Source organism: Phalaenopsis equestris, unplaced genomic scaffold, assembly GCF_001263595.1.
Source record: "Phalaenopsis equestris unplaced genomic scaffold, ASM126359v1 Scaffold000134, whole genome shotgun sequence".
NCBI lineage: Eukaryota > Viridiplantae > Streptophyta > Magnoliopsida > Asparagales > Orchidaceae > Phalaenopsis > Phalaenopsis equestris.
In genome coordinates this window covers 3,173,540-3,191,553 of record NW_018164576.1, presented here as the reverse complement: position 1 = coordinate 3,191,553, position 18,014 = coordinate 3,173,540, and the positions used below count along the sequence as shown (strand labels likewise).

The window sequence follows — 18,014 nt, the reverse complement described above, 5'->3', positions numbered from 1 at the left end:
TCTCACGCGTGTGTCTTTACATAGATAATGATATATATATATATATATATATAATGTTATAATTTATAATAATAATATTATTATTGCTATCCCTCAAGCATTTTTTGCCCGAATATGTCCTCGCAGCATAATAAACGTCCTTTCTAGGTGAAATCGACGTTCCGGACACACCGATGTGGTTCGTTTTGTCATCCTGGGTCATCTAGACAACTTTTTCGACGATTGGGTATAAAATGATAATTCATATATTTTTGATCCGCTCGCGAAGCCATAACGATATGAACGTCTCTTCTAGACTGAAATTGACGTTCCAGACGCATTCACGCGGTTTGCTTCGTCGTCTGGGGTCTTCCGAACAAGCTTCCCTAACGTTCGGGTCAATTCAAGACAATTTAGCCCGCGACGCGACACATACCATTCATTGACTCGAATGAAGTCGTTTGACGTGCAAAATGCCGACCGACCTTCACCTAAGCCAAAACCAAAGTCTAGCAGATGACCCCGACTGTGTGCCCCTCAACATGCGGCGAAAGGTCTGAAATGAATATCTTGTGCTACAGAGGTAACTTATTTGCATAAAGTACGACTCTAATGCGCTCGAGTGGACATCCAACACATGTGACATCAAAAATTGATGCCAACAAGTAGATTAGGCGGGGAATTAAATGGATTCCATTTTTGCAACCAGTTTAATTAAGCAAATTTTTAATGCATGATTTCATCAGTTAAGGTGAAATTAAATAATTGGTTTGAAATTTGAAAATTTTGAAATTCGAAATCGTTTAGCCTGCGTTCAACCCGAGTCCAGCCCAAATTGAACCTGTGCCGAGTCTGAACCCGCATCCCCAAAAAAACATGTGTATCAATTTTCGTGTTATTGGCTCGTGAGCGGAGCCATAAGGATATAGGAGTCAATCTTAGCTAAAGTCGACGTTCCGGACGCGTCCGCGGGGTCCTTTTCGTTATCTGGGGTCGTCCAGACGAGTTTTCGAGTGGTTGAGTCAGAAATGGTTTACTTAAGGGGTCCTAAATCCTTTGGGAACTCACTAAAAATTGAGTGCTTGGGGCCACTCATGCGAAATTTTCACAAAAAATGTGTCAAGAAGTGGTTTGAAGTTTTACGTGGTGTGGGCCTCAGTACTAGTCCTCTAGGAGGGTCAAACAGGGAGCACCTAAGGTTAGATCCTAGGCTCTAAGGAGGGGAAAAGAAAGTCCGAAAAAATGAGATCAATACTTACCTCCTCTCGTACCCGTCGTTTAATACATGAAAATAACCATTTGGCTTCTCAACTCTTTCGTGTCACCTACTTCGCTTCTGCTTCCAACCGCCTCATCTTATTTGTCTTTTTGTTTCCTCTTTCATTTATTTATTTTTTATTATCATTTTTTTTAACAGAGTTGTTACAACTAAGATGAGGGGAACGGTGTTGCCACTAAATATTGTTCACACTGTTCGTTAAAATGATTTATTCCGTTGATTTTACCCATGCGGTTATCAGGTGTTTAAATCATGTCAAAATCATAGGTAGGTTATGCTTTCAAATCTCCTTGTTTACTATCAGTTTTAAATCAATTAAGATCTTACAACATAGTCCTATTTTTACGAACCATAATAACGGGACATGTAGCACAACATGCAAATAAACGTTGGCCAATTTTATTGTCCTGTTCTAATCAGTTACCTCAACGTTCATTCCTTTTGAAAATCTTGCAATTACCGGCAAATTTAAGCTAAAAAATAAATCGATAACTCATGAATTGTTAACGTTGTAATTGGAGCAGTTGAATGAAAAGTATAATATCCAAATCGAGTAAAACCCAAAAGAAAAAAAGAAAAAACCGAAATGTGCTGAAAGGCAACCTTTTTAATGTCCATCACATCATTAGCCTTATACTTTGTTATTTGAGGCTATCTTTATGAATCATCATTTTTCATTTATTTTGAACAATTTTTTGCTATGTTATGTTTAATGTGCCTCTCAATAGAAATCTAAATTATTATCTTTTTTTGAAAGCACATTTAAGTAAACATCAAGATTATCATTATGTGTTTGCGTGATTTTGTTTTCGTAGTTCGTTTTATTTAAAAGCATGATTGTGTTACTGTTCCTATTGAGAGTCACTTGTGTTCTCGAGTGCTTTTATTTCCTATTTAGGTTTGATTTCCTACCATATGTCTGTTTAATTCAGCCTTTGGATTCCATAGTTCGACTACTTGTTTTTTTATGCTTATTTCACAAATGTCCAGTTCTTCATTTTTAAGTCACTTTTGCTGCTGCTATACTGTTCAACTGCTGCTTGGCTCATGAATTGGATTAATTTGGAATCTCTTTAACAGCTGCTAGTAGTTTCTTTCCTTTGGAGTCATCTTATATGTAGAAAATAGGTTTGGAGAGGAATAATTCTCTTTATCCCTATTATTCACATTTATGATACAAATAGGGAAAATATTCCCTCCTAATATATAAATATACCAAATATATCTAACATAAGTTAGGAAATGAAATGAGTTTGAGATAAAAATAAAATAACATAGAATAGAAATGAATAAACTAATCAAGAGTTTCCTAAATTGCCTTAATAAAAAATTTCAGGATCTTCTCAAATTTACATACTTCCCCTCAAGTTGGGTCATAGATGTTGTAGAGACTAAGCTTGGTATAAACTCTAAGAAGGTGCTTAAATGAAGAACTTTGGTGAAGACATCATCAATTTGTTTTTATGTTGGGATGTAACTTAGTTGTTTATTTCCCCCATTAACCTTTTCAGAGATGAAGTGTATATCAACTTCAAAATGTTTGGTCCTGTCATGTTGCACATGATTCTTGGCTATACAGATAGCTACTTGACTATCACAAAATATTTGTATTGGCCTATTGGAGATGCCTCACAGTTCCTTTAATAATTTATGAATCCAGATGCATTTACATATTCCTAAGATGAGTGCCCTATATTTTTTATTCTGTGCTGCTTCTAGAAACGACCACTTCTTACTTCTTCATGTCACCAGATTTTTTGATAAATAAGAGCAGTAATCTGTGGTGAACCTTCTGTCAGTAAGTTTCCCAACCTAGCTAGCATCAATATAGACTTCCACATCTTTGTGTCTGGTTTTGTTAAAAATTAATTCATAACTAGGAGTATTCTTGAGGAATCACAGAATTCTGTATATCATCACAAAGTGCTAATTATTTGGGCTAATCATGTGTTGGCTGTCAATATTGACAAAGAATGCAATATTTGGTCCCATACGTGACAGGTAGATGAGTTTTTCTATCAATCTTTGTTATCCTCCCTTATCCACAGAGTCACTTTCTTCTCCCCTTTCTGACTTCTGGTTGGGATCCATTGGATTACTGCAGACTAACATCCAATCATCCATGTCTCCTTTAGTAGATCTAGGATGTATTTTTTTTGTGATATATAATGATGCCTTTCTTAGACCTTGCTACATCCATTCCTAAAAAAAAAAACATCTGATGGTTCCTAGATATTTAATTTCAACTCCATGATAAACACTTATTTGATTTTCAGAATCTCTTTTTTCATCAATGCTAGTAAGAATCATACCATCTACATATACTATCAATGCAACAGTTTTTTCTCCTCGAGTGTGTTTTACATTGTATGATGAACTTGATTTTGAGAGTGCCCATTAATTCTCATTGTTTTAGCAAACTTTTCAAACCACACTCTTGGTGATTGCTTAAATCCATAGAGAGACTTTTAGAGTTTGCATACTAGGTGTTTGTTGGAATCATTTTCAAGTATTGGTGGTATCTTCGTATACACTTCTTCTTGTAGATCCTCATTTAGAAAGATATTTTTTATGTGAAGTTGATGTTACAATTCCTTGTTAACTGTCACTGAAATGAGAACTCTGATAGTTTTGAGTTTGGCAACTGGTGTGAAGGTCTCTTGATATTCGATTCCATAAACTTGAGTGTAACCTTTGGCAATAAGTCTAATTTTGAATCTCTCAATACCCCTATCACCTTTGTATTTGATGTTGAACCCCATCTGCACCCAACCAACTTATCCTGAGGGAGTTGGTAAGAATCCATGTACCATTATGCTTTAGTGTTCAAATTTCCTATCGAACATTTTCCTTTGATTCTGAATTTTTCAAGGGTTTTATGAATATATTTAGGAATCTGCATGCTATCATAGTTAGAAACGCGAACTTTTTGTAAGATGAGTATAACTTTGTTTAAGTTATGCACCCTTGAATTGGATATCTAATGCAACTTTCTTTGTTACCGACATCATAATAGGAAGGGGATAGCTCATGCGTATTAGATTCTTTATCCGGAATTTCAGGTGAATGCGGACTTTGATTTTGGTTTAAGGTGTTTTGTCTTTGTAAGTTGTTTTCTACATGCTCAAGATTTTTCTTTCTCATTGTTTACAAAGTAAGTTCTTTGTTGCGTTGGTTGGGCATTCTCAACCTGTATAGGAGGGCTAATTAGAGTAGGCGGTAAAGCCGTGTTGGTGTTCCCAAGTACATCCCAAAATTGATGTTCATTTTGACTCTCCCTCTGAATATCTGATTTGGGGCAGTATGATTGATTTTAAGAAAATGTGACATCCATGGAATTATAATTTTTTTTTGGCAATAATAAAGTATCACTTGTACTTCCTTTTATCTGTAGCATACCCAAAAAAATACACTTGATAAATTTAGAGGCAAGTTTTGTGCGATTTCGAGAATGGTCGTGAATAAAGAATGCACACCCAAAGATATTGAGTGGGATAGTGGAATAGAAAGCTACGATGTGAGGATAAGTAACCATCAATATATGAAAATATATTTTGAAGTTAAATACCCGACTGAGTTTTCAATTGATAAAGTATGTTGTAATAAAACCGCCTCCACCCAAAAAAAATTAGGAACTTGATGGAATATTATGACTGAGTGGGATACCTCAAGGAGATGTTTGCTTTTTCTCTCAGCCATCCCATTTTATTGAGGGGTATCGATAGATGAACTCACATGAATGATTCTATTTTTTTGAAAGAGAGGATCCAATGATGAAGTTGAAATATTCTTTTGCATTATCAATTTAGAGGATCTGAATTTTACTTTTAAATTGAGTTTGAATCTTATCATGAAAGATTTAAAAGATTCAAGTTGTTTCAGATTTTTCTTCATTAGGATTACACGAGTGGTTCTAGTATGATCGTGAATAACAAGTTAAACCTTTTGTCCCCACTTAGGGTTTTCACATTTGAAGGTCCCCAGTTATCACTATGAATAATAACAAAGGAATGTGGGTTTGTACTGGTTAGAGGATAGCTTTTTCTAGTGCGTTTGACAATTTGGCAAAGTTCATATTGATAGAAATTAGATTTTTTTATTGACAAATAAATGATGATACAACTCAACAACATAATTGAAATTGGTATGACCCAGGTGATAATACCATGACAAGACTTAAATTTTGACAAACATGGACTCATAAAAAAATAGAGGTGGGATCATTTGCGTGTTTAGAAAGAGACTTTTCCTGAGCAGGTTATGTCTTGATGCATTTCACCACTTCTATTCACCTGTGCCGAATTCATCACCTGAGATTCACAAAAGTTAGAATGAAATTTAGCAACACAATTCAGGTCACGAGTTAGCTTGCTAATTGAAAGCAAGTTGCAATCTAGTTGAGGAACATATAACTTTGAAGAATGTTGAATATCTTTGGAGACTTTCACATCTCTTTTCCCCACAATCTTGGAATGAGATCCATCGACAAGTCTAAAAAAATTAAGTTTGGTGATCTCTTGGTAGTTGATAAGAGCATGAATGTCCCTAGTCATGTAATCATAAACACTCGAAATTATTATCTAAGGTTGAAATCTTCTATCGTTAATAAGATAGGAGGATATGATATCTTGGTGTATCATCAAGATGATAAGCTTCGGAGTAGAAGTAAACTTCACTCTTTTATTGGTCATAAACCCTTTGCACGGTTAGGGTATGAAGAATTTCTTGCTGCTTTAAGTTGCAAGATTTCTGGCTGCAGGAGTGAAGGAACACCAGGATAGTCAGAAATGTTTGCTTATTCAGGAGAAGTTATTTGCGGTTGCTGGCTGACAGCTACATGCCACTGCTTTGCTTACTCGAGACGGAGCAACTGGGTTGCCGGCGAAAGGCTGGACGCCAGAATGTTTGTTAAGGTAGAATCCACTGCTTTTGTAGGTAGGAAACAACAGAGATATGATTTCTTGCGGCTGGCGGGAGAAAAAACAACAAATGGGAGGGCTTGCAGGGAGTTTTCTGGTTGCCGATTGCCACGGGGAGAAGCTCCAACGAAGTACCTGTTGTCGAGAGAAGTTTCGATGGGGGACGTATATGAAGGCTGGTGGTTGTAGGAGGAGAATTTGCTGCCGCTGTTGCTGAGGAAATGTTGGAAGGCTTCCGAAAGAGAAGAACCCGCAATTGGGAGAATATTGTTGGAGGCAAGCCTGCTATTGCCTGTAGGGAGGATTCAGGAGGAGGGCCATCAATAAGAATGTTTTTGGCTGTAGGGAGAATTTCGAAAGAGTGGCCTACAACAGGGAGAATTTTTGCTGCAGGTAAGAGTAGGGGTGTAAACGAGCCGAACATGAGCGAGGCATGCTCAACTCGTGTTCGGCTCGTTTATATTTCGAGCTCAAAAATTGTGTTCGTGTTTGACTCGTTTGCTTAACGAGGCCGAACACGAGCGCGGCTCTTTTATATTTCAAGCTCAAAAAGTGTGTTCGTGTTTGACTCGTTTGCTTAACGAGCCGAACACGAGCTGTTCACGAACAAAGAGTCTTTTTAACAACCCTAATAATGTAGCCATAAAACAATAAGGGTTTGAGCAAGATTTAAAAATTATTATTTATATTAAAACATCATTTGAATCTAATTTAATAATTTTTATTCTATTTTCTTAATCAATTTTTTAATTGATTATAAGTTTTTGTAGCCTTGTAGTCAATTAGTTTTTTTTAAAATACTACTTTATATATATATATATATATAAACTTGATGAGTAGTATTTCGAGCCAAAACAAGCCGAACACGAACGAACACATTTTAGTTCATGTTCGGCTCGTTAACTTATCGAACGAAATTAACGAGTCGAACACGAGCTGTTTGCGAACAACGAGCCGTTTTAACAACCCTAGGTAAGAGCAAAGAATGGGAAGTTCCAGCTGATTGCAAGAATATTTAGCCAACGAAAGGTGATTCATCTGGGAAAGGGGATCCAATTGCTAGTAGAGAAGTTCAACTAGCACAGGTGGGATCTAGCTGGCAGAAAGGAGAAGTTGGCTCTGGGAAAGGAATTCTGGCTGCAAAAGAGGTTCGGGGACTGCTTATGAGTGATGAGCTTAGGTGAAAATGCAAATATCTGAGCATGATGTACATTGTGTTGGGTTGAACGTTGTTGCCGCACGATGGTAGGATTCTGAATTAGAGATGAAGACAAACGATCTCGTTGAAACACTTAAAGTGGTTCAGCCAAACAGAGCACGGGAGTTGTGTGTGGTAGAGCAGTGATTTTGTGTCGCTGGGAACATAGGAATATGGGAGACGGCGCGGCCGATACCAAAGATGAATCATGTGTCGTGCGGGCTGAGTACTGATACAACAAAAATATATTCATTTTTAGATTCATATTTTATTCTTATTTTTGGTGATATTGTATTTTAATGAAATATATTTTTATGTTTTCTTGCAGTTTATTGAATTTTAGGATTTAAAACAAAAAAGTAGCAAAAAGTAAGCAAAAAGGATGAGATTTGGAGTAAAAATGAAAAAGTTGAAATTTGTTCAGCGCTGACGGCGCCAGAAGCAGTGCCGACTGCGCCGTTTGATAGAGAGCATTAAATTTAATTACGGGACACTGGCCCATTTTCTAGAAGATTCGACTAATCTGGACGCATTTTGAATAGTTTTTGGAGGCATCTATTGAAGAACTGACTCTAGGTTTTATTTGATTCCGAAATTGATAAAAAAAAGGGACTCTTCCTGCCATTTCATCCTCTCCATTCAACCTTCTACACATCACACATTCTTCCATTTTTCATTCCACAACCATTTAGAGTCAATTGTTCTTATAATTTAGAGTTTTATGGTGAGATTAAGTGTGAACTCTTCTCTAAGAGTGTTGGAGAAGGAGAAAAGTGAGAGATTTCTTCTTCCTACATTAATTAGAAGAGGCTACATGAGATTTGCTTTGAGAAAAAAATTCAGATAAGTATTGTTTGTTTATTAGTGTTGTATGAACTTTCTTTTAGATATGACATTTGTGTTTTGTTTCTCATGAAGTCTGAGTAGTTTACTTTATGTTTCCCTTTACTCTGAGATATGATGAAATGAAGAGATAATATGGATGTGCCAATATTAAAATATAAAATAAATTCTGATAATTTTTCAACTCCGAACTTAATTTACTTTTCGATCTAACCAATTGAATTGTTAAAATATGTTGTGAAATATATGATCCGGGAAATGAAGTACGAGTTCTACAACAGAGTGACGATTACATTTGATTCCATGAAGGAGAGCTTATTTCATGGAATTAAGTGCAAATTAATAGTGAAATATACTTTGTTGGGTGTAGAATTGGAAAACCTTTAGGGTGACAGACTAAAATCCCCAATTTGGTATTATTGTTTTAAACTAAAGCGAGAGCTAACCTTCAGATGAAGGAAAGTGGGAGCCTGAAGTGGGAGCCAATATCCTCCTAGCATAGCCACGGATTTAGGGACTAAACCTGAGATTAACCAATGATTTTCTATAACACTGTATCAGGGTAGATAATTAAAACTGACACAATACATAATTGAACCATTTATCTCATCTCATTTTACCAAAACCTCATTGTAGTGAAAAAAATACTTTTTCACATGAGAAATCTTCATCACATAAACATAGCATGAGAAACATAGTTTAATAAAACATAGTTTAATAATTTAGTAGTTACTGTTTAAATTTTGTATTTCAGTTTTATTATTAGTTAAATAATTTAATTCTGATAATATCTCTACATTCGAAATTAGTTACAGTAATTTCGTATTGATTTTCTATGAATTCTAGTAAATTTATCATTTCGAATTTAAACCCTCCCCGTAGGATCGATATTTGGGGCTTAAATAGAAAGTTCATTATTACTTGATAACGATACGTATACTTGCGTAGAATCCCAACATTTATTGCTTAAATTTCTAAATCATAAAATATTGCATAAAGCTTCTAGCGCCGTTGCATAGCGGAGTCAACTATATAATTTTTACACACTTATATCAAATTCTCGGGATCAAGTACACAATTGATTCTGCTGAAACTGAGCAACGAGAGTGAATGGAGGATGCTCCACAATCTTCTCAGGTGGAAGGGAATTACGGTGGCTCTGATACCATGTTGAAAACAAGTTTGGAGAGGATAATTCTCTTTATCCCTATTATTCACATGCATGGCGCCTACACACACATATTTATAAGGTAAATAATCTCTCATACATTACGAACTTACCAAATATATCTAACTTATATTAGTAAAGGAAATAACTTTGAATAAAAAAATAAAATAATATAGATTATGAAGGGAATAAACTAAGCAAGAGTTTTCTAAATTATCCCAATCAAATCTTTTAGGATCTTCTCAGACTTCCTCCATAACCTTCTCAGATTTTCACACAGTGTTCTCGAAAACTCTTTACATTTTGTTTATTACTCAGACACTCAACTGAAGACTTGGCCTTGTTTCTCTATCTTACTTATCCCTTAACTGCTTGTGGTATTGCCACCCGCAACTTATTTTATCAAGATTGTTGCTATCGGGTCTTTTGCGGTGGCTGTGGCTTTTCAAGGTGTTTGTAAAGCTATGATGGGAAAAGCAAGTTTTTATAAAGTTGTGAGAAATGCAAATATATTTTTTTCTCCCGGAGTCAAATTACAATTTTCTTACGATCATCACACTTTAAGAGGCTTGGTTAAAAAAAATAGTTAACCACAAAATTTTCTAAAAATAACAAGAAAGTAGTTCCCTAAATAGAGCTATGGTGACAGTCCAAAATGCAACACATGCAAAAAACCGTCTCAAACGGACTCTTAATTATCAGCTTTTTATTTGTTTTGTTTCTATTAGTGGAGTTGTAGCTGTTTGCTGTGGCTTTCTATTTGTCTTTATTTTAGAGCACTGTAGCCTTCTTTGATGGCTCCTTTCCAAATTCTAGTACTGTAGCTTGTTTGAATTTTATTTTCTTTTTCGGTACTCAGTTATAGCTTGAACATTTGGGTTATGCATGAATCACTGAAATGATATTTTAAAGTTGAGAATTTTCTACTTTTACTGAATTAGGATTGAAAACTTATAATGTTGTAGGCTTGATCTTTGAGGATATTGTAGAATTAGATATTTTTTGTTTTGTTGGCCTATAAAAATGACCTTTGAGGCATTTTAACAAGTATTGAACATTGACTAATCAAATAAACTTTAATTTTCCTCTCAATTATTTAAGCACTTGTTTTGATGACTACTGCTTGGGACGGATCTACTTCTATTGCATGTGGCTTGAATCTTTCAAATGTTGACTTCTTATACTATTTGCTTCTTAATTTTAGTTGGTTCTTAGATTTTTTTTTTGTAGAATTTCAGATTTTGGAAACTTTTATATCATTTTTTTGGACAAATAAAGTGTTTTTTTGGTATTTCACTGATTTTTTCGTGTAAATTATTTTTTGGTGTGAGTTTTTGTGTGTTCTTAGCACATCTTATTATAGGTTTGTAGTAGTAATAATACTGAAACTTAAGACTGTCATTCATCATCATTTTTCATTTCAAATTGTTTTGCATTAGCGAAACACTGCCATTGTCGGTCACAAGCCTGGATGTGAAAAGTGGAGGGTTGCGTTAGGTAGTTGAGAACCAGTGTAAAACTTGTCGAAAAACTCATGACATGATTCCTTTTGATCATTGTGTAAGTGCTAAGAAGTCTCTTGGAAGCGACGCACTGTATGATCTGAATACAGTGAAAAGTGTGCAAGGGCCGCTACACTGACGCTCGGGTGTAGTGTCAAATAAGTAAGAATTCTCACATATCGGACCGATGCGGGTAAAGAAGTTAAACTAAAAATTAGGATAGGATCTTGGAATATATGTACTTTCAATGGTAAATTAATGAAATTAGTTTATATTATGATTCATAGAAAGCTTAATATCTTATATATCCAAGAAACTAAATGGGTGGGAGAAAAGGCTAAGGAGATTAATAACTTAGGTTTTAAACTTTGGTATTCTGTAAGATTCGCACTAGAAATGGTGGTGTAATTATAAATAAGAGTTTGAATGATAAAATTATAAAATTTAATAGAGTTGGTGAAGAATTATAACCCTTAAGATTATTATTGATACTAAGATTTTTAACATTATATGTGCTTATGTTTCTCAAGTAGGTTTAGATATGGGGTCTAAAGATAAATTTTGGAATGACTTAGAAGACTTAATACGAATGATACCTCTTGAAGATAAAATTTTTATTGGAGAAAATTTTATTGGACATGTCGGTAGAGTGATAGAAGATTTCATAAATATTCATTGTAGTCATTTTGGAGTGACTAATGAAGATGGTAGAACTATTTTAGATTTTGCTTTAGCGTATGATTTTGTTATTACTAATACTTTATATTACATACTTTATTCAAGAAAAGAGATAAACATCTTATTACTTATAAGAATGGATCTAATAAAACACAACTTGATTATGTTCTTATGAGAAGAAGAGATTATCGAGATTGTAAAGATTGTAAGATCATTCCAAGTGAAGATTTAAGTACCCAATATTGATTACTAATTCTAAATTTTAAGATCAAGAATTGTAAAATAAAGAATACAAGGACTCATCATCGTGGAATTAGATGGATGAATCTAAAAGTCATAAATAAAATTAATTTTGAGTAAAATTTAAAATTTCAAAATTTGGGATTTCCACGAGGAAGCAAATGTTATGTGGGATGAAGTAACAAACACTATTAAACAAGTAACGAAAGATATACTTGGAAAATCAACAGAAAGAGTTTGTTTAAATAAAAGTAGTTGGCGGTGGAATAATAATGTGCAAGAAAAAATAAAATATAAGAAGTTATGTTATAAAAATTGGTTTAATTGTAAAAACTTAGATAACTGAAAAAAAATATCAAACGGCTAGCAGAGAGTTTAAAAGAACAATTCTTAATGCTAAAAATTCTGCTTTTAGTTATCTTAATGATAGATTGGATACTTAAGGAGGGTGAAAAGTATGTGTATAAACTAGCCAAACAAAGAGAAAAGAAAAGTAAAGATTTAACCCAAGTAAAGTGTATTAAATATGAAAATAAAAAAGAGCTTTTCTTAGAAAAAGGTATTCAACATTATGGGTGAGTTATTTTGATAAACTTTTTAATGAAGTTTCATAAAATACGATCGACTTTAGTTATCTTAATATCGTTAATAATAATAAAACATTTCAATTTTACCGTCGCATTAGTAAAAAAGAAGTTAAGGAGGCTTTAAGGAAAACCAATGATGGAAAGTCTGTAGGACCTGATGATATCCTAATTGAAGTGTGGAAATATTTAGGAGATTTGTGAGTTTCTTGACTTACTAAACTCTTTAATATTATTTTAAAAACTAAAAAGATGGCTGAGGAGTGGATGAAGAGTATTTTGGTCCCCATGTTAAGAATAAAGAGGATGCACAAGAGTGTGTAAATTATAGAGGGATTAAGTTAATGTGTCATACTTTAAAATTATGGGGGAGGGTAATTGAACATAAGTTAAGAGATATTACAAAGATTTCTCATAATCAATTTGGATTTCTACCATGGAAGCTATACATTTATTGAGAGGCTTGATGGAGAAGTTCAGAGATAATAAGGAGGATCTACATTTGATTTTTATTGGTTCAGAAAAAGCTTACGATAAGGTTCCAAGAGACGTACTTTGGAGCGTTCTTGAGAAAAAAGGTGCTATATATGTATATATATATATATATATACATATACATATATATATATATATATACACTAGAGCTGTTACTTATGTTTGAACTGAAGGAGGACTTAGCAAATATTTTCCTTTTTCTGTTGGATTACATCAGGGATCGGCTTTAAGCCCATATCTTTTTGCTTTAGTTATGGATGGTCTTACTGGACGTTTATAGGAGGATGTACCTTAGTGTATGCTTTTTGCTAATGTAATTTTAGTAGTAGTAGCCAAGGAAGACGAGAGAAAAAGCCAAGGAAAAACTTGAATTATGGAGGTCTACATTGGAGTTTAAAGGCCTTCATTTGAGTAGAACTAAAACTAAATACCTGGAATGTAATTTTAGTAGTAGTAGGTCTAGTGACAAAGTGTGATTTTGGGTGATCAAATTATTAAAAGGTGAATGATTTAGATATCTCGGGTCTGTTGTTCAAAGCGATGGTGATATAGATGGGGATGTTAATAGTAGAATTCAAGTTGGTTGGTTGAAGTGGAGGAATGCTTGGAGCTTTTTGTGTGATAGAAATTCTTTCTTGAATGAAAGGAAAAATTTATAAGATGGTGGTGAGACCTGTAATGCTCTATGGCGCTGAATGTTGGCCTTTAAAAGAGAAGCAAATTTAAAAGGCGCTGAATGTTGGCCTTTAAAAGAGAAGCAAAATACTAAGTTAAGTGTTGCCGAGAGGTGGATGAGTGAGTGGATGAGTGAATTTACACTTAGAGACAAAATGTGAAATGAATATATCCGTAATAGGGTTGGTGTAGCTTTAGTGACGGACAAAATTTGAGATAGTCGTCTTGGATAGTTTGGCCACATTAAACGTCGACCACCTAATGATCCGATTAGGAGAGTAGATGTTTTAGATTCGACTTATGTTAAGAAAGACAGAGGTAGACCTAGGAAGACTTGGACTTATTGTATAAAAAATGACCTTAATTAATTAGAATTAAATGAAAATATGACACTAAATAGGATGCAATGGAGAAAAAAGATTCATGTAGCCAAGCCAACGTAGTGGGATTAAGGCTTTGTTATTGTTGTTGTGTTTTATCTTCAATTATTCATGCCCAAATAACTAGACTATGCTGTTATATTGATGATTTATAAAATAAATGTGAAGATCCTTTTGTTGTGCTTATGGTTGTAATCCACTGAATCAAGCCGAGTATAGCCTAGATTAGACTTGGCTTGACCATATTATATGTTATTTTTGTTCGGCTCTAGCTCGATCAGAGCTTTCTCATGTGTTCATGTTTGGCTTGATCAAAATTTTTAAAAATAGTAATTGACTTATACTCGATATATTTATATTAATTGAACAAGTATTTCATTGAGTCAATAAGAAGCTAATATTCAAATGAGTACTTAACTTTTCATATGAAAATATTAACAAATGATTTGATAAATCTAAACAAATAAGCAATTGAATAAATTTTGAATTAGTGTTTAACTAATTTACCCCAATTAAAGGAAGATAATGATAACTTGTAAGCTGTTTTGTAATTAAACTACTTAAAAAGTGCTAACAAACTATTTCATTGATATAAAAAAGTAAGGAATTGTATTATATTATAATAAACATTGATATTTAATTATAATATATTACTATTAAATATATAATTACATAAATTTTATATAGTCAAATTTTATTTAAAGAATATAGTATCATCAAACTTACTATATAGTATTTAACAAGTTACTTGTTGAATAATAAATGCGTTTGTTCGCAAACATAGAAGAAAGAACATATATTGCACATTAAGCCTCGTTTTATAGAGGTTAACATGCAAACAGACAAAAGAAATTAATTTTCAATATTAAGATTTATATATGATTAGTCAGATGGTCGAGCTCTTTTTAGCAATCAGTGCGAATCCCTTTTTGTTTATAAACAATGTAAAATATATATTTCTAGCATTAAACAATATTATTAACTTTCGGCTAAATTTAAATAAATTTAACATTTGACTCCAAAATAATGTCTCCTCGACAATTTTGAAGCCTGCCGATTTAAGATGATGAAGTCATTGCGGGGAACATTACGAAAAACAGATTTTAACTTACCGATGTTGTTCTTTGTCCTTTCGCCATTCATTTCCTCGTTTCCTGATCCAACACACTATCTTCTTTTTGCCACAGTAAAGTAGCAGCCAACAAGTTGGAAAAAGAAATGGTAATAAATATGTAGTGCTTAAGACCTGATATATAATCTAATTATACTAGTCATACCCAAGTCATCCTTGCTGTCCACCAATTAGACGAACTTGTAATATAATAATATATTGTGAAATGAATAGAATAGTATATGCTAATAAATTTTAATTGGTAAATTAATTTCTAATGAATAATATATCATTTACATATGCATAGATTATACATCAAAATGATCCTAATAGTATTTATTTATAAAAATAGTTTTTAATAATTTTTAGGTATGCGGAAATTGAGATGTAATTAATTTACAATATTTTACGTTTATACTTTATAAAATAAAATTGAGTATTACACATAAGGTTAGTTTCTTCATAATATAGCTATGTAAATATTTTTTCTTTGAAGTATTATTATCAAAATTTTTAACCAATCATTTGACGTCATATTTGCCTAAGATTTTTTTAAAAGATTTATTAACCATCTTGGTATGTTAAATTGCATTGGTATCTCAATTTATATAAATAGGTAGATTGATGCATCTTTTATTCAGTATTTTTTTTATTTCACCATATTTTATTTTTTTATAAAGGTTCTTTTATTGACAGTCATTTAATAATTTCTTAAAGTACATTTTTCAGTATTTTTGATATTTTATTCCTAATTAGAGCCTATCATCTTGTCTCTTACATTACACACCCACACAAATGGCGTGGTGATTAGGTCTGCTTGGAATTTTTTTCAACATTTAAATGAAAATTATTCAAACAAATTTTGTTTTTAATATTTTACCTTGCTTTTTAAAAAGGAATTACCTTTTTAATGTATGTAAAGGATTTAGAGGCTCACTTTGTTTCTCTTAGAATGTTTGCCTGATTGATTGTTTTCAGGAGTGTTGGGATCTCCTCCAAGTTCGAGTGGCTGAATATATTAATAGTGAAGCTCCTAGTGTTCCTGATAACAAAAATCGTGGGCTAATCCAACGGCTCAAAGGTAAGCAGGGGAGATTCCGCGGTAACTTATCTGGGAAGCGTGTTGAATTTACAGGACGCACTGTGATTTCTCCAGATCCAAATTTAAAAATAACAGAGGTTTCTTCTCCCTTTAACACTTGTGAGTCGCCATCACAAAAAGTTTTTGCATATTTTGTTCTAACCATTATTCATGTAAATCCTGTTTGGTCTCTAGGTTGGTATTCCAACTTTAATGGCCCAGATATTGACGTATCCTGAAAGGGTTTCTTGTCACAACATAGAGAAACTAAGACAGCGTGTTCGTAATGGAAGATCTAAATATCCAGGAGCTAATTTTGTTGCATTATCAAGTGGATCAACAATGTGGGTTGCCGTTCATTTAGTCTTTGTTGTTTTTGCAGCTTTTAATTGATTAGATAACTTTGGAGCTTAACCTCCAGGGATTTGAAGTATGGAGCAAGGAAAAATATTGCTAATAACCTGAAATATGGTGATATAGTGCAAAGACACTTGGAAGATGGTGATGTTGTTCTTTTTAACAGACAGCCAAGCTTGCATCGCATGTCTCTTATGTGTCACAGAGTATAGCAATAACATCCTTTTTCTTTTAACAAATTAAGGGCTCGTTTGGGATCACTTTTGATTTTTGTTTTTTATTTTTATTTTGAGTTTGTTTATTTTATTTGAATACTTGAAATAAAATGTTTTTGGTATGCTGTAATAGATTTAGTTGTTTTTAAAAATACTCAAATGACTTTTAAATGTTTTGAGTGTTTTTATAAAAAAGCTAATTTGTTTTTGAATATAAAATACAAAAACATGTAAAAAATGTACCAACAAAAATAAAAAACAAAAGCAAACTAAAAAAAACAAAGAATAAAATTGATCCCAACAAAGCCCTAAGATTTTATATGCCGTTTTATTTTGCAGCTGCTTAATTTATGTGTTCTCTCTTGATTTGAACAGGCGAAAATTATGCCGTGGAGAACACTGAGATTTAATGAGTCTGTTTGCAATCCATATAATGCTGATTTTGATGGTGATGAAATGAACTTGCACGTCCCTCAAATAGAAGAAGCTCGTACTGAGGCACTTATGCTTTTGGGGGTATTTTGTTATTTTTATTTACTTTCTTGAAAAATTACCTATGAAATTAGCAAGTAGAGCTTGCTGCAGATGTGCAGAAGGGTTTTCGATGAATGGATATTTGTTTTATTATGTCACAATGGTTCTGCACAGAATTGCTAGTAAATTGATGCAAAACATCATTAAAAAGTATTATTAGTAATTGGAATTAGCAAATAGGAAGAGCTTTTCTTTGGCATTTAAACTTCACTATTATGAACTCGTAATTTAGGGTTTAGGCTTTTTAGGGTTCAGGGTTTAGGGTGTAATCATATGATTGAATGCTAAAAATAATTGCTATTAAGGGTGTAATGACATTACAGCTCAGCTCCTTTCTAGGGTCATCGATTTCTCTCTACCCTCTCTGCTTTTTACCCTCCAATGTTCTTCCTCAGATAAGCTGAGAACATCAAGATCCATATTCCTTTTGCATAAACAAGATTTTTCTTACTTTTGCATTATCATTTGGTATCAATGCTAATCAATTTTTTATTTCAAGGTGATTTGAAGACTAAATCATCATTTCCATAATTTTTATATCTCGTCATCATTTACTTTGTAGTCCTAAACCTAAACACTTCATTCACCTGCCAAACACTCCTTACCCCGAACACTACCTGACCCATAATAATCAAGGTGGTTCTGACTCTATCCTAACTAGCTATATTTTTTTTTTCTGTAAAATCCTACAAACTCTATCCATTTATTATGACCATATTGTCGAGCTTATCTCCATTCTTTCTATAAAATCCCATGAAGTACATCTCAGATTCTTT

At 33.2% G+C, this 18,014-nt stretch overlaps 1 protein-coding gene across 3 annotated transcripts in view; it reads left to right on the top strand.

Annotated features, from left to right (window-relative positions):
* Window positions 1-18,014, top strand: part of LOC110021325 (DNA-directed RNA polymerase III subunit 1) — a 138,622-nt gene that overhangs the window by 21,069 nt on the left and 99,539 nt on the right. For all 3 annotated transcript variants that reach the window (XM_020719771.1, XM_020719770.1, XM_020719772.1), the window contains exons 9-12: window positions 16,030-16,230; window positions 16,328-16,476; window positions 16,554-16,695; window positions 17,080-17,220. In XM_020719771.1, the coding sequence (XP_020575430.1) occupies window positions 16,030-16,230; window positions 16,328-16,476; window positions 16,554-16,695; window positions 17,080-17,220 (633 nt within the window). The remainder of the gene's footprint in view (window positions 1-16,029; window positions 16,231-16,327; window positions 16,477-16,553; window positions 16,696-17,079; window positions 17,221-18,014) is intronic.